Source organism: Vidua macroura, chromosome 28 (assembly GCF_024509145.1).
Source record: "Vidua macroura isolate BioBank_ID:100142 chromosome 28, ASM2450914v1, whole genome shotgun sequence".
NCBI classification, from domain to species: domain Eukaryota; kingdom Metazoa; phylum Chordata; class Aves; order Passeriformes; family Viduidae; genus Vidua; species Vidua macroura.
Genome location: NC_071598.1, coordinates 5,633,878 through 5,661,539, shown reverse-complemented (window position 1 = coordinate 5,661,539; position 27,662 = coordinate 5,633,878). Strand labels below are relative to the sequence as shown.

Below are 27,662 nucleotides of genomic sequence, written 5' to 3'. Positions count from 1 at the left end.
GCCAGGGTCTAAGGCAGCAGTGGGAACGGCTCCTCTGTCAGGCTCTGTTTGGATCAAGTCCCAGAGCTGCGCCCTGGGCAGTTAGAGCCTTTCTGAGCTGCTCAGGTGAGCTTCACCTTCACTCCCCGGGGACTGCCCAGCAGGAGAGAGCGCCTGCACGGAGCTGTGAGTGAAGGTTTGGGGACGGCTGAGAGGAGCAGCTCTGCCTCTGGCTGTTTTCTGATTCCACAGAGAACAATGTTATTTGTTGTCCTGAAGACCTGGCGGGGGTGTGAATTGCTGCTTTTGTGGTGCAGTGAAGTCCGGGGTGACGCCTGGCGCTGACACCCTGGTGCGTGAGCTTGGAAATCAGGGAGCTGAGCTAAACCAGACGCGGCAGGTTGGAGATTGAGGACGGGAAGTGTCCTGACCCTGCAGAATGGAGCACAGTGTGCTGGACTCAGAGGAGGCGCCGTTTCTGAACTGCTCCTCTTACTTGAGAGTTTCGTTTGCTGCCTTTGGGGTTTTCTGTGGTGATCAGAGATCACCAAGCCTGGCTGCTTGGAATATTTACCCGTGTTCTCCACTCTGTTATTTCCAGGCACCGTGACATGAGCCTGACTGTTCTGGCCTCAGGCACCCCGAGCAGGTGATTATGTGCCAGCAGCCAAGGACCTGGGGAAGCAGAAAATCCAAACCTGAACCAGAAGTGACTCCAAGGCCAGGTTGGATGGGGCTTGGAGCAACCTGGTGTGGTGCAGTGTCCCTTCCCGTGGCAGGGGGATTGTGTGGGATTGGGTGGGATTTAAGGCCCCTTCCAACCCAAAGCATTCCCATGGTTCCAGTGACGAGGTTGGGAGAGCAGCTGAGCGTTGGTGATTTGCCCTTTTTCCTCCATCTCTCTGGGTCTGAGCTCCGGAGTAGCCATCCCGTGGGGATGAATTCCACGTGTCCACGTCCTTCCCGAAGTTCCTGGCTTGTTTATTTTGCTCCCTTGTCAGAACGATCACAGCAGTGCCCCTGCCGGGCTCTGACAGCGACCGCCGCTCTGATAACAGACTATTTTAAGCTGCTCCTAACAAGAGCCTGTGAAACCGCAAGGTTGTGTGAAAGAGAGCGAGGGAGCTTCGTGGAGCTGTGCAGTGAATTATTAACTGCTGCTTCTGGCCCAAGATGACAAATAAAATTCTATTGCACAAAGATGCTTCGTTGTGTCAGGCATTGATTCGGGGAGATGTCGAACAAATGGCTCCTGGATCAGCTCACCATCTTTCTTAATTTGTCTGCCTGATCGGTGAACCTGAATGGAGGGAGAGCCACCAAACAGAATCAGCATTTGCCTCCTGTCATTAGCTGTGCTTTCTTAGTAAAAGACTTGGAAGCCCCGCTGATATAAATGGATGAAATGGGCACATGTGAATTCCAGATATGTTTATTTCAGTCTCCTGAGAACATCACCAAGGCACCGTGAATCAGCTGCAGACGTGCAGAACAGATCCTCATCTCCGTGCTGGTGGGGTTTGGCTCACTGGGGGCTCCTTTTGGGCTGAAACTGAGATCTCCCTCCCTGGCACTGCTGTGATTCCCTCGTTGTTTGCCTGGCAAACGTTCCTTGTTTTTGTCCACTCACAGCAATTAGTCAGGATGATCTGGGACGGGAAAGGGAGAGCACTTGGAAGCTGCAGGAGTTGAGATTTAATTCTGCAAGGTTCGAGCCCTGGCTGGGAATCAGAACGCCGAGAAAAGGAAGAGAAGGGACAAGGTCAGCCAAAAGCTTTGCTGCTCCCTGGGGCACGCAGTGATTCCCAAGGATCCGGCTGCTCTCTGGGATAGGCAGTGATTCCCAAGGATGCGGCTGCTCCCGGGGGCACACAGTGATTCCCAAGGATCCGGCTGCTCCCTGGGACACACAGTGATTCCCAAGGATCCGTCTGCTCCCGGGGGCACACAGTGATTCCCAAGGATGCGGCTGCTCCCGGGGGCACACAGTGATTCCCAAGGATCCGGCTGCTCCCTGGGACACACAGTGATTCCCAAGGATGCGGCTGCTCCCGGGATAGGCAGTGATTCCCAAGGATCCGGCTGCTCCCTGGGACACACAGTGATCCCCAAGGATCCGGCTGCTCCCGGGATAGGCAGTGATTCCCAAGGATGCAGCTGCTCCCGGGGGCACACAGTGATTCCCAAGGATCCAGCTGCTCCCTGGGACACACAGTGATTCCCAAGGATCCGGCTGCTCCCTGGGGCACACAGTGTTTCCCAAGGATCTGGCTGCTCCCTGGGACAGGCAGTGATTCCCAAGGATCCAGCTGCTCCCGGGGGCACACAGTGATTCCCAAGGATGCGGCTGCTCCCTGGGATAGGCAGTGATTCCCAAGGATCCAGCTGCTCCCTGGGGCACACAGTGATTCCCAAGGATCCGGCTGCTCCCGGGGGCACACAGTGATTCCCAAGGATCCGGCTGCTCCCGGGGGCACACAGTGATTCCCAAGGATCCGGCTGCTCCCGGGGGCACACAGTGATTCCCAAGGATCCGGCTGCTCCCGGGGGCACACAGTGATTCCCAAGGATCCGGCTGCCTCCAGGAACCCCCTCTGGCCGGGGGTAGGACGAGCAATGGATGTTCACTGCCTCTCTCGGATGCAGGTTGGCTCCCAGAGCCCAGGGATTTTTGGCAGCGGGAAAGTGGCAGCACCATTAACACGGTTGCAATATTTATAATTGCAGTATTTCACCTGAGTTACTTTGTTTATTTACAACCCCCAAAGGGTTGGGCTTGGAAGGACCTTAAATCCCATCCTGTGCCTCCCTGGATAATCCCCACTATCCCAGGGCGCTCCAAACCCTATCCAGCCCGGCCTGGGGAAACTGTGCTGCCCTGGGCAGCTTTTAACCCTTTAATGTGACAAAACACCTTTACAGATGGGGTGGAACCCCACTTTTCCCTGGACACAGCTCTGCCACCTGTGGTGCCACAGCCCGGCAGGCCCGGAGGACTCTTTGGAGCTGGAACAGAGCCTAGAGGGAGTTAAGAGGAGTAAAGTGGAGATTTCCTGAAGTGCCTTCAGAGGCCACACCCTGGCAGTGCCCAGATGGCTCTTGGTCAGGAGATCTCACATTTTTATAAGTTTTAGTCCATCTGCATGTAGGAGTCAACTGTCCAACTAATGGCTTCAAACGATGAAGTTTCATTCTCCTTGCTTGCCCGCCCGCCCTCCTCTTTTCACGTCGTTTGTGCTTTGGGCCTTGTTGCACTACGACATGAAATAACTCACGCACTCACACTAAGATCAAAAGAGCAAAAGGAAGTAACTTTTATTTCTGACTCTGCAATATATAGAATTCCAAAAGTGGCAGTGGATTGGAGGATGGAACTGCCACCTCTCCAAGCACACTGGTCAAACCAACAGCCCATCAATTCTCTCCTCCCACAAAGAAGAATGCAAAACAGTCATTATTTAAACGAGCAGTGCGTGAGAACTCCAGTAAAAATATGTAAACATCGGAAAACATAGAAAAATTTTAAAGGAACTTTAAAATTTTTAAAAGAACAAGACAACAGGGCCTGAAGTTTGAAGAGATTGTCCTTGAGCCTCCAGCTAGAGTAGGATTGTTTTGTCTTCACCACCCTGTGAAAAGATCCCAGTAACACTTAATATAAAGCTAAAAGCTGCACACCAAAACAGGACAGAAAACCTTAAAACCCAAGGTATCGGCCACACAAAGAAAATCTTCAGAAACCCTAAATTTGGAGGCATTTTATCCCCCCAAAAGATGCGGGACAGCTCATCACCAATGCTCTGCATGCAGACAGCCCTGGAGTTTCCTGCTGCAGACACGGGAGGCACGGGGATTTTTTCCTACTCGTTTGGTAGATGAGAGGCTGGCAGGAGGAAGAAGATTAATTACTTTCCAGGGAGCAGTGCAGTCCTTGAGCTTGCAGTGGTAGACGGGGCTGGATCTGGCGTTCCATCATCCTCACATCCCATTGTTCCCGTGCTCCCAGCGAGAGAACGCAATTCCCGGCTCCGGAGCATCTGCATTGTTTGCGAGGAGTGGAATGAATTAAAAGCAGAGTGTGCCTTTTGGCTTTTCATGTTCAGACTGTCGCAGATTTCTTAATTATGGTGTCTTGAGATCTGCTTTAAACTTTATTCTCCTCTGCGTTAGAGTTTCAGGATAAAACTGCAGGGTTTTAGGTACCGGCTTGGCACTGGCACTTTTTATATTCATTATCTGGAATTTCTGCTGTGATCTGACAGACAGACAAGGATTTGAGAGGAGAAGGGATAAAACCTAATATTTTCAGTTGCGACTTATGGCCAAATCTGTAAACACTGGAGGATCTTGTGCTGAACAAGATGGGTATGAAACTGATTTCTAGTGCAGAGCCACGTGCTCAGAGACCTGAGCTGCTCAGAGCAGTGAAAATGCAGCCTGGATGTGTCAGGGCAGGATGCAGGGCCCGGGAAGGTGCGGTGGCACCGGGAATTTCATTGGCAGCTCCCTGTGAACAATGGAATCACCACGTTGTCCCCAAGTTCCTGGGCCTCGGGGGCCTCACAGCATGGGCAGGGAGCTCTCAGGTGAGGGCAGGACAGTGGGACCAAGGCTGGTGAGATCTGGGGCTCCCCGGAGCCAGAAACTGACAGGAGACGAGCGGGGAAGTGCCTGAGGGGTTGGCTACAGGCAGGAGCTAAAGCCAGGGGAGTCCTTCCAGCAGGTCCGCCTGATTTAAGGAGATCCTGAGCTGTCACTCAGGGAAGTGCTCGTGCACATTCTGCTCAGAAAAGCACTTCTCTGGATTTTCCTTTAATCTGCTGCACTGCTTTTCCCCTGCTCTGCTTTGTTCCCTGCTCTGGCATTGCCCATCCAGGGGATATTTTGCCGCAGGCAAAAGCAGCACCTGCAGAACGGCTGTGGCCTCTGGTGCCCAGAAATGTGATTTTCGTGGGGCTCAGAGGAGCTCCCAGGCCCTGCAGCACAGGGTTTGGGGGGGAAATGGCCCTGTGAGCGATTTCCCCGCGGGTCTCATGGCAGGCTCTGCTGGGTGGGGAGATGTTCGTGTGCCCTGCTCACTGGGGCTGGTGGAAGTGCTGATCATTCCTCCCCCTTGGAGCAAACCAGGTGTAAGTTCCTCACTCCTCGGGTTTTCTGAGGGTGCTGGGAGGGGGTTTCAAACAGCATAAATCTCGTCGGATGCCAGCTCACCCCAGCAGTGATACGTAGACCTTATTTTCCATATTTTCATGGCAAGAACAAAAGTGGGCTTTGGCATAGTTTTCTAATGCATCGAGTTAGTATCCAACCCAGAATTGACTGCTAACACCAACATTTCCCAGGGAAGCTCTGTAAACTTCAGTAACAGACTCCTATATCCTAAAGAGGGTTGTTATCGTACATCCTTGCCATAGAAATATTCCCTCTTGAAATTTTTTCCTCTGGCCATGTTATTTTAATGTGTGCATTGGATCTAAGAGTCTTTTCCCCTCAGTGAAGAATCCTTTCTAACAGAATCACACCTTTTCTGGAAGAGTGGCTCCGGGATAGGTTCTCGTTGGAATTACCCAGTGCGTGTGTGACCTGTGCCATCCCTTTTCCATGAGCTTTTCTTCCAGCTAAGCCGCAAAACACTGCAGTAGGGGATTGGAAATACCAGAGGAACGTGAAAATTTACCTTCTCAGCCTTTTGGAAGTGCCAAAATGCTGAGATGAAATCATGAGCTCCCAAAAAATCACCCAAAATTCCTGACTGCTCCCCCCCCCTCCCGATTTTCTCTGCAGGCCGCTCATCATGTCCAGCACAAAGGTGGGAATTAAACTCTGGGAATTGCAGCCCAGAGGGAATCGAGGGCCCTGGGCAGCTCGTGTGGAGCCAGCAGTGGGGATCTGGGAATTTGTGAACAGCCCTCACTTTGAGCTGGTTCAGTAGAAATGGGAGCTCCAGCTCACTCCTGCCAAGCTTTTCCCTGCAGTCAGGGGGTTTTGGGATTGGGCTCAGGATCAAAGTTGGGTTCTGCTTCAGGCTCTTCATTCCATGGAACACAGAAATCACAGGGATGGAGGAAGAAGAACTAAAGAGCACACGCAGGGAGAACAAATGAACAAAACAACCAAAAACAAAAGAGAAAGCGCTGTTTAAAAAGCATGAAAACTGGTAAAACTGAAATGGCCTTAAATAACTGGTTCCTCCCCTGAGAAATAAAATGTTCCTCCCCTAAGAAACAAACAGGAAGAACTGACCCAGCTTTAGACAGGTCCCAGCTTTAGACCTGACTCAGCTTTAGACAGGTCCCAGCTTTAGACCTGACCCAGCTCTGGACAGGTCCCAGCTTTAGACCTGACCCAGCTCTGGACAGGTCCCAGTTTTATTCAGGTCCCAGCTTTAGAAAGGCCCCAGCTTTATTCAGGTCCCAGCTTTAGAGAGGTCCCAGCTTTAGACCTGACTCAGCTTTAGACAGGTCCCAGCTTTAGATGGGCCTCAGTTTTACACCGGACTGCCTCAGATTTATTCAGGCCTCAGCTTTATTCAGGTCCCAGCTTTAGAGAGGTGTCAGCTTTAGATGGGTCCCAGCTTTAGACCTGACTCAGCTTTAGACAGGTCCCAGCTTTAGATGGGCCTCAGTTTTACACCGGACTCAGCTGTAGACCTGCCTCAGATTTATTCAGGCCTCAGCTTTAGACAGGTCCCAGCTCTAGACACGTCCCAGCTTTAGACCTGACTCAGCTCTGGACAGGTCCCAGCTTTATTCAGGTCCCAGCTCTGGACAGGTCCCAGCCTTAGAGAGGTGTCAGCTTTAGACAGGTCCCAGCTTTAGACAGGTCCCAGCTTTAGACAGGTCCCAGCTTTAGATGGGTCTCAGCTTTAGACCTGACTCAGCTCTGGACAGGTCCCAGCTTTAGACAGGTCTCAGCTTTATTCAGGTCCCAGCTTTAGATGGGTCACAGCTTTAGAAAGGCCCCAGCTTTATTCAGGTCCCAGCTTTATTCAGGTCCCAGCTCTGGACAGGTCCCAGCTTTGCTCCAGTGCCGGAAATGAAAGATTTCAGCCCTTGTGGTTAAGCTCAGCCCTGACGGATCAAAAGCTGCTCCAGCTCCCAAAATGCCAGCCCCAAAGTGCCCAAAGGATCCCCGAGGACGCTGCAGGTCCTGCCCAAAGGCTGAGCTGCTGCTGAGGGCGCGCAGAGGTTGGTGCTGCCCACAGATCCCTGCTGTGTGCCTGCTCCCAGCCCCTCCATCCTGGCTATTTATATTCCCTGCTATTCCTGGCTGCTTTTACATAATCTCACGGAGCCTTTTTATTTTCCTGTGCAAGGAGATTACTCTGGGTAGCAACAACTGACGCCAGCACGGATCAAATGCTGAAAATAGTTCCCAGAAATGTCGGGAGTGATGCTTGGAGGGAGCATGGAGAAAGTCCTTCTGCATTTACCACTGATCTCTAACTCTGGGTAATCCCCCCCAAAGCACTTCTGGTTTAGCACTCTGATTTGGGATTGGTTTTTTTCCAGATTTCCCATGGTTTTCCAATGCTGCGGGGCCCTCACGCTGTGGAAGGTCTCTGAGAAATAATTTGGGTGTCAGAGGCCTGCGTAAGGGAATTTCACGTGAGATAGGAACAGGAAAGGATGGCTGAAGAGTGGAATTTTTACACGGAATTATGAATTTGGGTGGTTTCTTGCCTTTCTGAAGCTCAGAGTTCCACTGCTAAGCCCAGACGTGTAAATTGTGTGCTCATTCTTGGGCTGCCCAAGCTGCAAGTTGGCATTCAGAGCTGTGTAAATCATCAAAATCCGATGAAATGAGTGGAGGAAGGTGGTGGGTTTGTGTTCTGGACGTGTGCAGCCCTGAAATTCATGATGCAAATGAAGTTCTCTGTGCTTTCCAAGCCATGGAATGGCTGGGCAGTCCTGCAGGATCAAACCTGGAGGAATGAACAGCATTACAGGTCCAGAGATACAAATATATTTCTATTTTATATTTATATTTATATTTATATTTATATTTATATTTATATTTATATTTATATATTTATATATTTATATGTTTATTTTATTTTTAAAAATTGTTTTATTTTCTCAATTTTATTTTTATATATTCATTCTCCAGGACAGGTTTTAGCCTCACTAGATCAGTGGAATTCTCTGTAATTCCATTGACAATCTGCTGGGATTAAAGCACAAACCTGTCCAACCAAAAGGGATGCAACAGGAGCACAAAAGAGCACCTTGGATCAGGAATTCCCAGGGCTTGTTTCCCTTGGATTGGGAATTTCCAGGGCTTGTTTCTTTTGGATAGAGAATGTTCAGTGCTTGTTACTCTTGGATTGAGAATTTTCAGGGCTTGTTTCCCTTGGATTGGGAATTTTCAGGACTTGCTTACCTTGAACTGGGAATTTTCAGGGCTTGTTCAGGAATTTTCAGGGCTTGTTTCCCTGGAACTGGGAATTTTCAGGATTTGTTTCCCTTAGATCAGGAACTTCCAGGGCTTGTTTCTTTTGTATTGGGAATTTTCAGGGTGTGTTTCTCTTGGATTGGGAATTTTCAGGGCTCGTTTCCCTGGGATTGGGAATTTTCAGGGCTTGTTTCTTTTGGATCAGGAATTTCCAGGGCTTCTTTCCCTTGGACTGGGAATTTTCAGGACTAGTTTCCCTTGGGCTAGGAATTTTCAGGGCTTGTTTCCCTTGGATTGGGAATTTTCAGGGCTTGTTTCCCTTGGATTGGGAATTTTCAGGGAGTGTTTTCAGGCAACTTCTGGGCTGTATTAAAATGGGAGCAAAGAGTTTTCAGGGCTGTATTTCATGGTGTTCATCCCAATTTTTATGTGGAAACTGCTGGATGGGCAGAGGAAAAGGGACTTTGTGGTGCCCACAGTGGAATTCTTTTGTCATTGCAGTGGGGCTGGATTAATAAACTGGGGCCATGCCAGGAAGTGAGGGATTGTGGCCTTGAGGGAAGTGTTTATGTGGGAAAATGTGAAGTATTTCTCATTTTCTGGCTTTTTTGTCAGCTGCAGGGAACGGAATGAACGTGTGGCCCCAGCGAGGTCCTTTATGGAGCAATAATGGTCCATGGCACTCCAGAGCTGCGTTGGAATTGTTATTCTGCCCATATGTCACCCCAAAATTGATATTCTGCATTATGTAACCACCTCCAAATTAACTTGGGGGAATATTTGTCTTGAAAAGAAGCAGCTCGTCCGTGGATGGCAGAAACAAATGTGTTTCCTCAATTTTCCATGTTCAACAGGGAAAAAAAAATCCCCCCCACACACCTCCCTCTGCCCAAGAGCTGAGATCAGATTTAATTTAGAGCAAATACTTGAACTTTAATTATGAGCATTCATCCAGGACATTGCAGAGTGGGTCCTAATAATTAAGAGAAAATAATTAAAAATTAATAAAGGAAAATACGGAAGACATTGTCGACGTCTTTCTTTCCTATACAATTAATAAATCTGCTTTGAATGACCTGAGAGAGGGGAACAATTATCTCAGCCAGGTAATTGCGGAGTGAGTGAGGGAAAGGCCGTGGATGTGCCTACCTGGATTTTAGGAAAGGAATGATTTCCGTCGTTCTCCTGGAGCGTGTCCAGGTAGGTGAGAAGGCAAAGGGCACCTGGGCTGTGTCACCCCCAGGGTGGCACATCCAGGCCACAAGGCACGTCCAGGGGATATTTTGCCGCAGGCAAAAGCAGCACCTGCAGAACGGCTGTGGCCTCTGGTGCCCAGAAATGTGATTTTCGTGGGGCTCAGAGGAGCTCCCAGGCCCTGCAGCACAGGGTTTGGGGGGGAAATGGCCCCGTGAGCGATTTCCCCGCGGGTCTCATGGCAGGCTCTGCTGGGTGGGGAGATGTTTAATTGAGGTGTTGGGGCTGGGTTGGACTCGGTGATCTTGAAGGTCTCTTCCAACCCAGTGAATTCTGTGAATTTCCTTCCAGTCTGGTGGCTCCCCCTTTATTTGCTCAAAATCCTGCAAAGCACACAGAACTCACTGCAGCAGTTATCCCAGGGGTTCCCAGGGTGCTGTGCCAAACTCCCAGACTGCAGGGATAATTACAGAGAATCACACTGTGTCAAGAGAGGGACGTCAAAGAGTCCTTAAAATGATCAATGATGACTTTTAAGATTAAACGCTGGCTCTTTCCATCATTTCTGTGAGACATTTTAAGGGCATTATCTTTCTGTCTGATTCTACACCCCTGCAGTCAAGGTGAGATGTGGGGGTGGCCAAACCTTCCTGTGACCTGGTGTTGAGGGTTACTCAGAGTTACTCAAATTCCTCAGAGTTGCTCAAACTTCTCAAAGTTACCCAAATTACTCAGATTTTCCTTACTCAGAGTTCCCCAAATTTTCCTTCTTTAGCAGAAGTGTGTCACCATCCCGCCTGGTTCTTTGGGAGCTGATGCAAATATTGGCATTATCTTTGGCTGGAGCCAAGCTGGAGCTCTCAGAACGGGTTTTGACCCAGCGTGAGTCCATGAAAGTTTGGATTTCTGAAATATCAGTGAAAAATGGGATTTTCAATGCAGACCCTGCAGCTGTCACCATGCTGAGCCAATTCAGCCATGGCTGTTCTATTCCTGAATTTCCAACAGAGACAGAATTCAAGAGTTCAGTACCCAAAACAATGTGACAACAGTGAAATCATCTTTACTTTGTCTATAAAACATAAAACCAAATGCAAAACTATTCCCTGTCCATGGCAGGGCGTTGGATCCAGATGAGCTTTAAGGTCCTTTCCAACCCAAAGCATTCTGGATATTGCAATTCCAAAGCCAGTCCCAGGTGTTGTGTGTCCAGTGTGGAAATTGAAGCCATTTTTCTGTGCCTCCCATCTTCCGTAGGGAACCGCAGCAGAACCTTTCCTTCTCCCAGCTGTTGGGATATTGGATTAATTAAATGAATTCAATAATTTGTGTCGCTGTCCTGGTGAGTGGGGCCCTGTGGTGAATCCCAGCTGTGGGAGAGGATCTGCTGCTGAGCCCCCCACTCCAGAGGGGTGGACACAGGAATGTCCTGATGCCTCAGCTTCTCCTCCCCCTCCTCTGGCATCTCCAAAATGTCTGGAAAGCAAATTCAGCAAGAACTGGGAGAGTTGGCAAATCCAATGTCTATTTCTCTAAACATATATGATACATTATTCCAAAAGGGATAGGTAGGCATGGAAAAAAACCTGCTACAAAATTCCCTGAGCCCTTTGCCTTTTGTTTAGTGGAGCATGACCCTAAATCTGCAGTTTTTCATGGCAAATGAATTTGGATCCTCAGCAGTGCCCCCAGCAAACAAAGCTTTGTTGTTCCTGCTCGTGGTGCTTTGGGGGGAGTTGCTGTTTGTTTTGATGTGGAAAATTCTGGCAAATTGTTTCCATCTCCAAGTGGGGGTGGGTTTTTTAAACACAATAAAAAGGAAATCTTTGCCACACAGCACCTTCAGCTGTGGAGCTGCCTGGGAGATGAGTGTTGTTATTCCTAATTAATGTATTTAGAAACAACATGAAGTGGCTTGTCTGTGATTGTTCATTAACTCACTGGCAAAAGCCTGGAATAAAATCAGGAGATATTGAATTTGCATCCGTTGCCCTTCCAACAGCGCCTTCTGTTTATTTATTTATTTCTTTTTAAGGGGGGGGTCTTGCGAGTATCTGTAAAAATCAGTTCATTTGGGGCTTAGTGGCACTGACATTGTGGCACCTCAGATAAAAATACACCTGTACGTGAATATTTGCAGATTTGGGGAGGTAAATGTGCCCAAGTCACCAGTGGGGATCTGAGACCTGCTGTTCCTTGAGCTCTTCCCTTCATTTCAAACTGGAGGAAATCAGGGCCTTGCCCCACCTCAGTCCCAGGTCAGGGAAGGGCTTTGGGTAAAAGAGAAAATCTCTTGGCAGCTCCGTATTTTTATGTGCCAAGAATTATTTCCTTAAAATAAACAGCTGCCCTTGGAATGTTTGTTGGACGTTTTGGAGAAACAAATGGAATGGGATGAGCTGAGATGGGAAAAGTCTTCTGGCCTGGAGTCACCAGGGAGCCACTGGAACGTCTGTACAGGGAAATGATTCTGGAAAATAATTAGGAAATTACTTAATAAGTAAGGAATCCCCCAGATTCCTTGGAATATGATCTATATTTGCATTTTTCAGCTTTAAAGGTGGGACAGAGCCTGTCTGAGCAGCTGCAGCATCGTGGGGTCCGTCCTGAGGGTCTGGAGTTTGGAATCGGTGCTGGGCCGTTGTTGCTTTGTGCAAGTGGAGGTTCCATGGGTTGGATTTTTCCTCATTTCTCCAGGTTCTGACAGCGCTCCCAATCCCAAAGGAGCTGTTTGATCTCTGAGTCCTGGGATGCATCCCAAGGTTTAGAAAGTACTTGGAAACTCTCAGCCAAAAGGCTGCACGTGGACATTGTTAATTAGGGGATGTCTGGCAATTGTTAATTAGGGACTGTTGAGTTCTGCACAGGGTTTGTTATCTGGGAAGGAATTCCAGGCTGGGATGGGATGGGATGGGATGGGATGGGATGGGATGGGATGGGATGGGATTCCCAGAGAAGCTGTGGCTGGATCCCCTGAATCCCTGGCAGTGCCCAAGGCCAGGCTGGAGCACCCTGGGACAGTGGAAACTGTCCCTGCCCATAGCAGGGGTGGCACTGGGTGGGATTTAAGTCCCTTCCACCCCAAACCATTCCAGGATTTTATTACTGGTGCAGGATCAAGAGGAAGCAACATCCCTGGATTTCATGGCCAGTCTCAAACCAGAAGCACCAAAGTTTGACATTTGAGCAATAAAATCAGAATTTTTTTTGTGGTTTTCCTATGCAGGTGCCCAAACCCTGATTGCAAGGGGGTGGGCAGACATTCCATTCCGGAATGTCCCATGCCTGGAAAGGTGTGGCAGTTCCTCGTTAGTACTGTTCTAATTTTGCTAATTCAGCTTTGGGTTAATGCTGAGCAGCAGCCCTTACTCAGAGCCAGGGCATGAATTACTCCAAGTCAGATCAGGATTTACTCCGTAGAGCAGCTCCCAGCAGCATGGATTCTCAAAGCAGACAGGAAAGAAGAAAAGAGAGAGAGAAATGGGAAAAAATAGAACAGAATTTTGCCTCCGTCCTTTTGCAGCTGACTGGAAGAGGCTGCAGCAGTCCCAAGGCTGCCACAGCATCCATTAATTCTGGGAGCAGCACTCCACACATGGCTAATGATCCATGGCCTGGATCCATTTCCTGTAGCTCCAGCAGCTCCGTTCTGGGCACTGGAATGATGCATTTGTCTTGATCCCACGGCTTCCATTTGAAAGTCAAAGCTTGTGGTGGAAGAATCCTTTAACTCCATTGGCTCCTCCAGGAAAATTCCTGACACCCAACAGGCAGGGAAAGGGACAAGCCCGTGGAATTCTTTACCTGGGTACAGGTAAAACCACCAAATTTTGTTCAATAGGAGTCCTGGAAAGGGGAGGAGATAAATAAGGTGAAAATTTCCATGGGCTTGTCGTGGTGTTTGTGTTCAAGTTTCCATTTGGCCTGTTCAGAACTGACCCAGAGCATTAATGGGAAGGAATTCAAATAAAAGTCGGATTCTGTGGGATAAAATAACTTTGGGAGTGTTCGTGTAGCAGCCCAAGCTTTAAATTAAATATCACATTAAGCTGGAACTGCCTGTGTGAACGCCAAGTGCCCTGTTTGTTGGGAATGAATCTATCCTGGAGTTCCTTATTTTTTACTTCCTCCCTTTCAGTGGTGCCTGTGCCCAGAGCTGGCACTTGGAATGGCTAAATGGGAAATATCTGAACTTTCTCCCTGCATCACTACCAGGCAATATCCCAGGACCTCCGGGAGTTCCCACATAATTGTTCTCATTATCCAATCCATGCCATTGATGGGTTTATTCATTTGCAATCCAACAAATCCCAAAGCACAAAAAAATAAATGCAAAAGCTCTGGGAGTGTTGATTCCAGAGATTTGCCAGGACAGGGAGTTGAGTGTGTCCAGGTCCTGGACAGAGTGGGGACAGCCTGGCCTGAAGATCCAGGGCTGCTCCTGCATCCCTGGAAGTGTCCCAGCCAGGCTGGATGGGGCCTGGAGCACCCTGAGATAGGGGAAGGTGTCCCTGCCCATAGGATCATATTTAGTAGGATCATATTGTCTAGGTTTTTCTGTTAATGCAGGCAGGAGCCTCCCCTGAAATGGAAAAAATGCAGACCCCCTCCCTCCGAATTGTTATAAATTTGAAATTAAGGGGGGCTCTCAGGCAAAAATAGGGGAGCAGGAATAACAGTTCTTTATTAGGGAAGAAAATAAAAAGGTAAAATAAACAATGAGTAAACCAAAACTAAACTGGCAGAGTCAGAACACAACCCGACACCCTGTTGGTCAGGGTGTTGGCAGCAGTCCAATTGGAATTGTGGCTGCAGTCCTGGAGTGGCAGCTGTGGCTCTGTTGGAGCAGGGATCCTGTAGAAAAGGGTGCAGTTCATCTTCCTGCAGTGGAAGAGGCAGCTGTTCCTTGGGGAAATCCAGCACAGGAAAAGCCGTGCTGGTGTTCCAGAAACTCCAGATTGTATCCAGGTAGGAATGCTTGGCTCCTCCCTCTGGGCGGAGCCTCTCCCAACGGGATGTTCCAGTTCTTATCAGCCACGCAGTGACATTCAGTAGCCCATTAACAGCAGGTGTCTCCCCTGAGAGAGGATGGGTTGTGGAAGAGAAAAGGAAAACTGCCCGGTTAACAGGAGACAACTGCCATCCAGATGGCAAAGGGAATGCATCTTGCCTTTCAATCTGGGACACATATTTAAGGGTTTTTTTCCAAGCCAAACCCTCCTGGCATTCTCTGGAGGTGTGGGGGTCACCTGTCCTGCCCTGTCCTGTCCCAAGCCCTGTGACTTCCCTGCCCTAGGAAGGTGCCATGGAGAACTCAGTTCCCAGGGGATAAATGCACACACCTGGCTGCTCACCCCGGGATGAAAAATCAGTTTAAACCTTCAATTTGTGGCCAGGATTCCTGAATCCCATTTGCTTCCCTGAAAATTGCCTTTCAGAGTAACTTTAGGGAAGGCAGGTAGGCTCTGTCTGGGAGGTTGTAGGGGATGAGTTGTGTTTATTGCCCCATTTTCCTCAGTGCTTTAATTCAATACGGTTTTATGGCCCTTTTTATTAAAGCAAACACATTAAAGAACATCCTCACCATCTACACCATGCCTGGGCTGCAAACTGCTGTCCTGATTTAATACTGAAATTACTTAAAATAATCAATTTATTTAGGCCCAGTCTCAATCTGTGTCTCTCTTTGGAGATGAACAGTCAGGATGAGACAGAGCCCTGGAGAAAATAGTAAAAATCTGACCCAGCCCCAGCATCCTGGGGAATGTTTGAACCAGAGCAGGGTCTGGATTAGCGTTAAACCCCAACCCACTGGAAAGAGAAGCAAAACCAGCAAATTCTGAGGAGCTGAAGCTCTGGTTGCGATTTTTTCCTATCCCATTGCCTGGTTACAGAAATAATTAGCTTTTTAATTCCTTTTTTTTTTTTTTTTCTTTAATTCTTTTTTTTAAGTGGGAAATTCAGGCTGTGAGATGACTCATTTTGCCAGTTCTAAATGGAATATATTTCACAGACAGACAGTGGGCCAGGCACTGGCCTGGAGGGAGAACATCCAACACCTGTAGAACTTGTCCAGCCCCTGTGGAGAGCCCTGGGCTGGAAGCCGAAGAATGAGAAATTGTACCAGGGGAAAAAAAAATCTTATCTGAGATCTTATCCAGGGAATCAGGATCTTCAGCTGGCTGGGAATGTGAGCTTCCTTCATGTAAGCACTTCCAGCCTGATGGATGATGTTGTGAGCAGATGATGGATGGAGGATGGAGTTTTATTTCTGGTTGGGGCTTTTATTTCCAATTTTTAATCTTAGGGTGTTTTTCTTTTCCTCCCCCTATTCTTCTTCTTTCCTTTCCTCCCATTCTTCTTTCTCTTTCCCCTTCCTTCTTCTTCTTTCCTTTTTCCCCCCTCTGCTTCCTTTTTTCTCCCTTCTTTTTTCCTTTTTCTCCTCCTTCTTTCCTTCCCCCCTTCTTTTTCTTTTCTCCCTTCTGTTTTTCCTCCACGCCTGTTCTTCCTTCCTTGCCTCCCTTTTCTTCTTTTCCCCCCTTCTTCTTCCCTGTCTTTTTCTGCCCATTTTTTCTCCTTCCCTCTCTTATCTCACTTTTCTTCTTCCCTCTCTTTTCCCCCATGTTTATTTCCATCTTTCCCCCTGTTTTTCTTCCTTCTCTTCCCCCCTTTTTCTCCTTCCCTCCCCCACTTTTCTTCTTCCCTCTGTTTTTCCACCCTTTTTCTCCTTCCATCTCTTTCCCACATTTTTCTTCTTCCCTCTTCCCCCTTCTTTTCTTCTTTCCCACTCTTCCCCACCTTTTCTTCTTCTCTCTCTTTTTCCATGCTTTTTTCCTTCTTCCTTCTTTTCCCACTCCTTTTTTACTTCTCTCTTTCCCACCCCTTTTTCCTTCTTTCCTCACTTCCCCCCATTTTCTCCTCCCCTCTCCATTTCCAGCCCTTTTCCTCCTTCACTCTCTTCCCCTTTTCTTCTGCCCTCACTTTTCCCCCATTTTTTAGTTCCCTCTCTCTTTCCCACTCTTTTTTCTTCTTCCCCCTCTATTCCCACTCTTTTTTTACTTCTCTCTTTCCCACCCCTTTTTCTTCTTTCCTCACTTCCCCCCCTTTTCTCCTTCCCTCTCTATTTCCACCCTTTTTTTCTTCTTCCTTCGCTTTCCTCCCCCTCCTTCTTCTCCCTATCCCCATTTTTTCCCCCGGATCACCTGGGACAGCTGCTCTGGCTGGGAGGAGAATTGATAACTCCAGATATCGACTGGGTATCAATAATGTTGGAGTCATCGATTCCGTTCCCTGCCCGGCAGTGCCCGTTCCAGGCTCCAGGGAAGGAGCCCGGATCCTGCGTGGATCCACTGGCGGATCCATTGGCAGATCGGCAGATCCAATGTCTTAAGTTGAAAGATTTAGCTGGGGGTGTGTGTTCCGTTCCCATCAGTCAGAGGTGGGGCAGTTATTTCTGTCCATTGGGCAGTTTTTTCTTTATCTCTCCCACAGCCAATCCTCCCTCCAGGAGATCTCTGCTGTTCATGGCAAGTGAGTGTCCCTGCATGGCTGAGAAAATTCCATCATCCCATGGGGAGAGGCTCTGCCCAGGGGAGCAGCCAAGCATTCCTACCTGGATACAATCTGAGGCTTTGGGATACCACAGCAGCCTGTGCCCACTGCATTCCCAGAGGAGCAGCTTTCTGCCCCACTGCATTCCCAGAGGAGCAGCTTCCTGCCCCACTGCATTCCCAGAGGAGCAGCTCTCTGCCCCACTGCATTCCCAGAGGAGCAGCTTTCTGCCCCACTGCATTCCCAGAGGAGCAGCTCTCTGCCCCACTGCATTCCCAGAGGAGCAGCTCTCTGCCCCACTGCATTCCCAGAGGAGCAGCTTTCTGCCCCATTGCATTCCCAGAGGGAGCCCAGGCCCATCTCCAGCAGCCCTGGAGCTCCAGAGGAAAACTCCAGCCTTGTCCAGGATCCTGCTCCAGCAGAAGCACAGCTGGCACTGCAGGAGGGCTGAGCCCCCATGGAATGGCACTGCTGCCACCACCCTGACCCACAGCCTGCCAGGGCCTGCTCTCACTCTGCCAGGGTTGTTTTTCGCTTGTACTATTGCATTTATATTTCTAATTTTTCTTAGTAAAGAACTGTTGTTTCTATTCCCACACCTTTGCCTGGGAGCCCCTTAATTTCCAAATTATAATAATTTGGAGAGAGGGGGTTTGCATTTTCCATTTCAAAAGAAACTCCTGCCTCCCTTAGCAGACACCTGGCTCTGCAAACCAAGACAGATTTTGGCGCCCAGCGTGCAGCTCTAGGGCAGTGAGAGAAAAAAGGTGAAAAAGGAATAACAGTTCTTGAGTAAACCAACCCCTCCAGAGGGAAAAAGGGCATTTTGAGGGAAGGGGCAATGTTGGATTCCCCAGGAAGGTGCTGGAAGCTGCTTGGCCCATTATTATATAAACAAAATAGAAAAAAAAGTTTATAGTATAGTAAAGTAATAATATAGAATTAGTTAGAACTTTAGGAGTTATAATAAAAATATATGAGTATATATATATAAAATAGAAATTTATTATATAAAAACATTTATAGTATAACTTAATTAAATAAAAGTAGTACGTTTAAAATTATAATAATTATTTATTAGTTAAAAAGTTATTTATTATTTTATAATAAAAATTATAACTATTTTATAATTATTCAAATTTTTACAGCTATCATTTTAAAATGAATACTTATTTAAGTAATAAATTGTTTTTAATTTAATATTTTTTTAATTAAAAAAATAATATATAGTGTTTTGTGTGAGGTTTCTCCCCCATCCAGTGTGGAATTTTTTATGTTTTTTTCCCCATTTTTCTTTCTTACTCTTGGAAAAGACAAGAAGCAGCTTTGGCTGGGGGATCTGAGCTGCAAAACTCAGCTGAGCTCTTCCAAATGTGGGTTTTGTGAGACAGAAAGGAACAGATTCCCATTATTCCCAACCCTACAGGATCCAGATCCCCCAAGCTGTTGTTTTTGTTCTGACAAAACCTGATTATCATGTTTTTAATGCCACTCTCACACTTCTATTTCATATTTCTTTGCAAAAACCCAAACCCATATAATTTCTTTTTTTTTTTTTTTCACGAAACAGAGGCGATGACTAAATACCTCCAGTTTGATTTAATTTGACCTCGGTGGAACCAGAATTTTAAATTCTCCTCCTTGGATGTGACAAGTCCCTGGAAGGCTCCTCCTGAGTCCAAGCTGCCTTTTTTGAGACACAAAAGAAGTTTAGGAGGAATATTTTTATATGTATATTTTATCTGAAGTGCTGAGTTCCACTCTGGGTTGCTCCCTGTGTAAATATTTGCATGAAAACACTTCCTAGATTTCACAATTTTAAGGGTTTCTCCACAGAAAATGTTCTGTGAATAGAAAAAAACAAAAAAAAAGGGGGGGGTGGTGTAGATGGGGATAGAGGACATTAAATCATTGGAGCATTAAAAAAAATATTCTTTTCCAAGGGAATTATTTGGTCTAAAATGGAAAAGCAAATCCAGTGCTTAATTTCCCTCTCCCATTAGTGCATCAACCCCCTTTGCAGCTGTTTATTTCCCAAAAATAAAAATGAATGATGTCTTTAAATACCAGATGGGGACATAAAGCATCCTATTAATTAGAAAAGTCACTATTAATTGAATAATACAAATGATTAATAATTGTCTGGCTTTCCAAATTAAAATTCCTATTCCAGGTCATTGATTATGTTTTGTGTTTCTTTTTTTTTTTTTTTAAGTGCCCACCTCGAATCATTAAAATTAAAATTAACATTGTCATTATTAACTTGTAGCTATTAGAGCTGCTGCTAATCCTTGTTTTTTATACTCCCTGAAAATACTTCAGGCAGCGTTGCTGTCTAGACATTATCATTTTCTATTCCATCCAAAATTGTTCCCAGTGTGGTTTCTGGTTGGAACATCACGCTGGAAGAAATACCATGAAATGAAACAGAAATTTATCTACGGGATCTTGTCAGAGCAGAATTCGCTCAGCTGGCGAATTCAGACAGGGTGGATTTGCCTATAAATTACATTTTTTTCTTACTTTTTGTGACCATAAAGATTTGACGTGTCCAGCATTGATCAAATTCAAAGCATTTGTGTTGTTTTTATGAGAAAAAAGGCAAAAAAAAAACCCAAAACTTGACCACAATCCGAGCGTTGAGATGAAATTCTGAGTGTTTTCCATGCTGATTGGGATAATTTTAGTTCTTTTTATGCCCTTTTTGAGGCCTCTGGTCGCTGCACATGAGTTGAACGAGGAGACTCCTTGTTCCAGGAGAGCCCCGAGTTCCTTCAGCTGGTGGTAAACATCCCAGAAAAAAAATCATCCATGGATCCTGCAAACAAAAAAAATCATCCATGGATCCTGCAAACAAAAAAAATCATCCATGGATCCTGCAAACAGCGTTTTTGGGTTTGCCGCCAGCAGCCAGGCTTGGAGCAAAGGGAAAATTGTGGGGTTTTGTTTGTTTTCCAGCCCTGTTGTTTATAAGGCAGCAAAAAGCAGGGAACACTTGTCTCCTGAGAACGTCTCAAACTTCAAACTCCTGCAGTCTCCAGCCCACATTTGGAGGGCTTGGCCAGGCTGGACGGGGCTTGGAGCACCCTGGGACAGTGGGAGGGGTCCCTGCCTGTGGCAGAGGTGGAGCTGGATGGGATTTGAGGCCCTTCCAACCCAAACCACTCCAGGACTGAGGTTGGAAAAGAGCTCTGAGATCATCAAGCCTGACTCAATAATAATTTTAACACCAGAGGCTTGATTCTTGAAGGGCAGATCCCTGAAGGGGTGGATGGGAGGAATGGAGAACTGAGGAAGGAGCTGATGATTTTCCCTGGTTTTAGCCCGTGAATAAACTCCTCCCCACATCCCCATAATCCATCAGTGGGGAGGAATTTGCATTTCCAGAGGCTGATTTAATCTTTCACCCGATTTCCTGATTCTCTGCAGTGTTTGTGTCTTTTTTAGCTCAATCCTCGTCCCAGCTAATGGAGTTTGGGGTGACAAAGCAGAATCTGCAGGGTTTACGAGACCTGGATTTAAATGCACCTAGCTCCTCATCCAGAGTGTCCTGCAAACATTGAGGCAGCCTTGGGAATTTGGGAAGCACAGGCAGGATCCAGCGTCTGCAGCTCTTGAAATGGAAGCCGGCCTTAAAACCCTGTAAAAACACAGAAATAAATTTCCCTGATTTATTTAAAGTGTGAGGAGGTCAGAATTTAAGTGTCTCTTTAACCAGAAAAACAAACAAGCAAACAAGCAGGGCCCAATTTCAGGTGGATTTAACATGCCAGTGGACAGGGGAATTTTTAATAGCTAATCTTCCCCTGCCAGCTCATGGGAAATATCAATCTATTAGGCAGGATTCAAGTGCTGAATTTTTAATGCACTTTTAGTGATTAAAGAGTTCTTTTCCTCCACTGCTAGAAAGAGATCGCAGTGGCTTTAAAGAGCAGTTTAAAGTCGGAACAACAATGGGGAATAAATAACTGGAGTTGTCCATATTTGTCTCCAGGAGGGAGGGGCCGGGCATATTTGCATCCAAGCCTTGCATTCAGAGCACTGGGGACAAGAGAAAATCCTCATTTTGGGAGCAGCAAATGAGCCAGAGCTGCTGGAGAGGGATCCCGTGACTTTGCTGGCTCAGAGAGAGTGGGTGGGAGTTGGGAGGGGAGGCCTGGAGAACGGGGATGGGCACAACACTAATGGGGATTATTTGTGCCAATGGATGGGGGCTCGGTGTCACTGAGGGGAAAATGGGCACATTTCACTGAGGGATGGGCACAGCTTTAATGGGGATGGGCACAGCTTTAATGAGGATTATTTGTGTCAATGAATGGGGGCTCGGTGTCACTGAGGGGAAAATGGGGATGGGCACAGCGTTAATGGGGATGGACACAGCTTTAATGAAGATTATTTGTGCCAATGGACATGGAGGAATGGGGTCTGGTGTCACTGAGGGGAAAACGGGGATGGGCACAGCTTTAATGGTGATGGGCACAGCTTTAATGGGGATGGGCACAGCTTTAATGAGGATTATTTGTGTCAATGGATGGGGGCTCGGTGTCACTGAGGGGAAAATGGGGATGGGCACAGCGTTAATGGGGATGGGCACAGCTTTAATGAAGATTAATTGTGCCAATGGACATGGAGGAATGGGCACTTGGTGTCACTGAGGGGAAAATGGGGATGGGCACAGCTTTAGTGAGGATTATTCATGCCAATGGACATGGAGGAATGGGGTCTGGTGTCACTGAGGGGAAAACGGGGATGGGCACAACATTAATGAAGATTATTTGTGCCAATGGATGGGGGCTCGGTGTCACTGAGGGGAAAATGGGGATGGGCACAGTGTTAATGGGGATGGGCACAGCTTTAATGAAAATTATTTGTGCCAATGGACATGGAGGGATGGAGTCTTGGTGTCACTGAGGGGAAAATGGGGATGGGCACAGCTTTAATGAGGATGGGCACAGCTTTAGTGAGGATTATTCATGCTGATGGACATGGAGGGATGGAGTCTTGGTGTCACTGAGGGGAAAACGGGGATGGGCACAGCTTTAATGAGGATTATTCATGCCAATGGACATGGAGGGGTGGAGTCTTGGTGTCACTGAGGGGAAAATGTGAATGTGCTGGCCCACTGATGGCAGGGAAAATGGAATTTGCAGGGAGAGAGGCCCAAATCCTTCCAGAAGCTGTTTCCTGACTGATTCCTAGTGCAGCTAAAACGAGGAGGTCTAACAATGGTGACTGTGCTGGATTTTTCCATTGGTGCATCCTTTACCTTCCTGTTAAGGGGGAAAATCTCTCACTTGGCCCAAAATCCCTTTGCAAACCAGAGCCTGGCTCTCCAACCCCCCATTTCTTATAAAATTTGGGAAAATCACCCCGAGTCCCGCCCGCTCCCCTGGCTGACGCAAGCAGAGACGCATTTGCTGCGTTCCTGTGCCCCAGGCCTGCCCCGGAGCCTTTTCCAGCCTGCGTTATGCACAGCTGCCTGCAGCCCCCCTCCCAAACCTCTGCGTGACCTCTGCAGCCAAATTCCCATTTCAAACGTGCTGGCAGAGCCCCTGCTCGGAACAGCCCCGTCCGCCCTAAATTTGTGTTTTAAAGAAGCTTCAAAGTCGGCGCTGGAAGTTTCCTCCTCTCACTTAGTCCTGGTTTTGGGGTGGCTAATGGACGTGTCATTGTAGCGCTGGCTGGCCCAGGGCAGTGATGAATTACTGGGTTTAATTGTGGGGCTTTGGGGCCTGTTCTGGACGTAATAAATAAACAGCAGCCTGAGAGTTCTGCAGTGAGGGGGAGAAGCTCCGGGCAGGCCCAGGGAGCTGCGGTCGCAGCTGAGAGGCTTAAAAGCAGTGCCAAACCTCCCCTGCTGCGCTGATCACCTAGGAGAGGCCCGGGAAGTGAACTGGGAGAGGGGAGTTTGGTCAGCGAGCCATTTCTGAAGCCTCTGCACGTGGGCATCTTGCAGGGATCATCTGCTCCTCAGTGCTGGCCTCTTGGTCAGGAGATTCTCGAACACATTTTCCTCCACCTGGTTCCGTTCAAGTTAAGGTAGAACAGAGTAAAACTCGGGGTGCCTGTAAGAATTGTCAGACAGTTAAAATAGAAGAAGTTAAAATCTGAGCCGTTTGCCAGTCCCAGTGTTCAGTGAATCCTCTATCTCTCCCTGCTGACACTTCCACTTTACCTCCCCGAATAATCAGGTCTGACCCGATCCAGCTGGAGTGCAAAGGCGATGGGAATGTTCACGTTCAGGAAATCAGCAGTGGGATTTAACACACAAATTAGGGTCTGCCTGAGGATCTTCCTAAACCCTCTGAAATCGGTGAGGAAATTCTGTTTGTGAATTAGCTAAAGGGAGGAAAAATAGATTTATCAGACGGAATGAAGAAAATTATACTATAAAATATGACAGAACCTTGGAATAGTTTGGATTGGAAGGATCATCCAGTCCTACTCCATGTCACAGGACACCTCCCACCGTCCCAGGACAATTCCAGGCATGGGGAACCCAAAACCTCTCTGGGCAACCTGTGGTGCTTTGGTTTATTCTGCTCAGCAGAGGGCACAGCCTTCAGACCCATCAGAAAACAGTGATGGAAAGGGATCTCCCATCCCAGAACTCCTCACTTCCACTTGAAACTGGGAGGGTTTCCTTCTGGCAAGCGCTGGTGCAAGGAGGGAATTCCAGAGTTTGAGCTGGGTTTGGATTCCTGTGGTTCCCTGCTCCTTCCCTGGATGTGGCTTCTGCCAGAACTGGGAATGAGGAACCAATTTGCTCCCCTGGAGCTCAACACCAACAGCACTGATGCAGCTGTAGTTTATAAATTGCTTTTGCCATCCTGTGCTTTGAAATAAGCAAAGACCAAGCAAGGAGCACGTCAGCCCGAGCCTTTTTTTTCTGGTCTCCATCAGTATCACTACAAAAATTCCAGCTCCCTGGTAATTAAAATGTCACTCTGGGGCCTTGCCCGGCCTGTCAGGAGGAGCTGGGAGAGGCAGGGAAAGATGATTTCCTGAGCCTCAAGGAATTGTTTCCCCAGAGGGCTCCCCATGTCCTGCAGAGACTGCAAGGTGACATCTGGGAGTGCTTCTCATGAGCGTTTTGATGATTCTTCATTCCTTAAAGATCATTTATAAGGTAAAGTCAGATCTCAAATCTCCTTTGCCGGGTCCAAATTCCCATTAAAAGTCAGATTATTCCTGCTCTCCGGAGGGAACTGGGAGCACGTTGCCAATCCACACGTTTTGGGGTGGGGATGATCCATAGCAAGCAAGGCAGGACTCCAAATTACAGTTCCTGGCATTTCTCTTTAAGGAGCTGAGAAATTGCTCAAAGAAACCCACCAAACTCTGGGCCCAGAGTGCCCAAATACAGGTGGGACAGCAATTCACAGGGTTTGTTTGTGGCAGAGCAAAAATCCCATGGCTGTTTTCCCAAATCCTAAATACTGAAATAATCGGAGTAAAACCATCCCCACCAGAAGTTCCTGATTACAGGATTTCTGACCGACTGGAATTCAGCACCTTTCTGTAAATGCATTGGAATTATTCTTGCCCAGGCTGGGCAGGAACGTGGAGTCCTTAGTTTGGAGTTTAACTAAGCAGGAAAACCTCTGGAATTAAACTCTGGCAGATTCCTACAGTTGGTTTTATTCCATGTCTGCAAGACTTTCATCCTTTTTCACCAAACCGCTTCTTCTCAGAGCTTTTCCTGACAGCACAGAGGCAAGAAATGATGTTTTGCAAGATATTAACCATTAACATCCTTTGATTTTTTTTTTTTCTCTGAACTACTTAAATCCCCATGTCTGTAAGATTTGCTCTGAGGTATTTGGATAGGGATATTTGATTTTTCTCTGGCTCTCTGCTGCCTGGGGAGAATGGGAATGCAACGCTTAGTCCCACACTCACTGCAAGCTCTCAGTGGGCTGGTTAGCACCAGGATTGAGGAATATTTGGGGAGCAAGTGTGGTGCACAGAGCCTGGATTTAGTCAGCCGGAATTCCACGGTGGTTTTAGAGTATTACCAGGTATTTATCCCAAAAAATCATCCCATTTTAACCATGCTCCCTGCCCAGTTCAGCCCAGTCACTGTGCTCAGGAGAGGTGGGAGGAGCTGGGGCTTAAGAGGGAAAGGTGAAAATCCTGTGCTTTAAATGGAATCCTGGGATGAACAGCTGTCTCAAGGATGTGCTGCAGGACACAGAGAAAATCTCCTGAATTTCTGCACTGCCCTGAACCATTTGGGACAGCTGAAACTCCCAGGACCTGGAATTTTAACGTTAAAGTCAATTTTGAACAAGTATTTCAAGGCCTGTAGCAGCAGTGATTTATCTGGAACTTCTCACCCCAGAGTTTTTCAGGTGCAGTGTGGTGCACATGGGGTGCACGGCCCGTGGGGTTTCTGTCCTCTCACTCAAGCTGAGTCGTCCTGAAGGCAAAGGAAACCAGGGCAGCTCCTCCTTCCCTCCCTGGCCCGTGCAGGGCTGCGCTAATTCCTCGTGGGAAGCAAGCTCTGCTCCCCACACCTGCAGCCCAGCGGAATAAAAGCTCCAGCGTGTCCGTTCATCCCTTACATCGGCGCCTCCTCGTGCCAAGGAGCTGCTCTGGGACTCCTGGGAGCTGTGTTCAGGCAGGGAGGGGATGGAGTGGGGGCAGCAGCCCAGCTGGAGAGGCTGGCATGGCGCTGGACATCTCCCAGGCTGCCGGGGATGATCCCGTGTTTTTGTTACTCCATCCTGCATTCAACACACAACAATCCAACAGGGTAATCGTCAGCTCCTTCCCTGAGCCAAAAGTTGGGGAATGCTGTTGGTGGGGAATTATTTTCCAGCCTGACTTTGCTCTAAATGCAGCCTAAATTGCACAGCTGCAGGAGACTGGAGAGCTGGAGGAGCACAGCACGGGGCTGGTTTGGGAATTCCCTCCATTCTCCATTTTCCTGGTCGTTTGTCCATCCCTACAATACTGTCTCTGCTGGCTCTCAGCACTCGGAAGCTCAGGCAGGGCTTGGTGGGGAATGAGAACCAAAAATCTATGTGAGAAAATGGGCATTTGAATGGCCAGGCCACAGAACCCCTCACCCACAGCCTGGGCTTTGATCTTTTTCCGTGGAATTCCGGCCATTAAAGCCACTTAAAAGAATCGTGGATGAGGAGATGGAAATAGGGAAGATCCTTTTGATCCAGTGAGGGGCATCCCTGCCCATGGCAGGGCTGGGGCTGGAGGAGCTTTAAGGTCATTTCCACCCCAAACCATTCCATGGTCCTGATTCCCACTACCGGAGGTGATTTTTGTTCATTTTTAACCTGGGCTCACCTTCCAGATGGGATTTTCCAGAACAGAACAGCAGAGAGGCTGTGGCTGCCCCTGGGTCCCTGGCAGTGTCCCAGGCCAGGTTGGAGCACCCTGGGGCAGTGGGAGGTGTCCCTGCCATGGCAGGGGTGGCACCGGGTGGGATTTAATGTCCCACCCAACCCAAACCATCCCAGGATCCTGTGAAAACTGATTTTTGAAAGTAATTCCGGCACACAACACATTCTTTCATTGAGATTTGTCTTTTGGATTGGCAGCTGGCAGGTCCCTAAAAATGAAATTTTCAGCTCACTACTTACACCAGTATTGCTTGAAAATGTCGCTGCTGCCTGGGACGGGTGGCTGTTCCATTCATTTTCTTCATTACAGAGGGATTTTCATTCCCAAAATTGACCAAATCACTCTTGTCTCTTTGACAAGACTTCATTTTTCTCCTACTTTGTACCTACTGGCTCATATTTCCCCAGCTGGCAGATTTTGAACCTTTATTTATCCCCTCTCTTCTCCAGCCTCTCACCATCTTATTCCATCTGTTTATTATCTTTTCCATCCCCAAGCTGTGAATAATTTTGAGGGAGATCAGGCAGCTGCCTGGGAATCAGCTGGTTGGCAGCAGCCTGGTGCTGGAGAAGTCCCTGGGTTAGCTCACAATTGCTGCTGAAGGATTTTGGAGAGCACAGAAAAACATCCTTTCCCAGCAGTGCCAGTCCCAAACTTGTCAGAATTACCAGCTGCTAGTGGATTGACTGAAAAACAGTGAATTAAAAGAAAATAAATCACAATGTTCTGTGTATTTATTTGCTGTTTTAGTCGTTTTTAATGCCAGGATGAGCTGAATTTTACATGTTTAATGAAACTCTGGGTTCTTATTTAATGAAAGGCTTAAAATTAGGAATATTTAATCCTGGGAATTTATCAGTGAATGGGTCAGATTTGCTTTCTGAGGGTGCTTTAGGAGATGAAGGTCCTGAATTAGGAATGGGGGCTCACTTGGAACAAATCCCAGTCCCACCCCTGTTGCATTCCTGCTATTTCTCCCTCAGCTCTGACTCCTTTATTTCTGTGGTCCCCACGCTGTGCCTGAACCACTGAGGTAAAGTCAGATCTCAAATCTCCTTTGCCGGGTCCAAATTCCCATTAAAAGTCAGATTATTCCTGCTCTCCGGAGGGAACTGGGAGCACGTTGCCAATCCACACGTTTTGGGGTGGGGATGATCCGTAGCAAGCAAGGCAGGACT

At 47.7% G+C, this 27,662-nt stretch overlaps 1 protein-coding gene across 3 annotated transcripts in view; it reads left to right on the top strand.

Annotated features, from left to right (window-relative positions):
• The window catches only part of LRRTM4 (leucine rich repeat transmembrane neuronal 4), a 218,044-nt gene that overhangs the window by 120,099 nt on the left and 70,283 nt on the right, over positions 1 to 27,662 (top strand). The window contains exon 3 of one of the 3 annotated variants that reach the window (XM_054000717.1): positions 581 to 861. The exons of the other annotated variants lie outside the window; for them this stretch is intronic. Coding sequence (XP_053856692.1) covers positions 581 to 589 — 9 coding nt within the window. The 3' untranslated portion in view covers positions 590 to 861. Of the gene's footprint in view, positions 1 to 580; positions 862 to 27,662 lie in introns of those variants that run through there. 3 annotated transcript variants of the gene reach the window in all.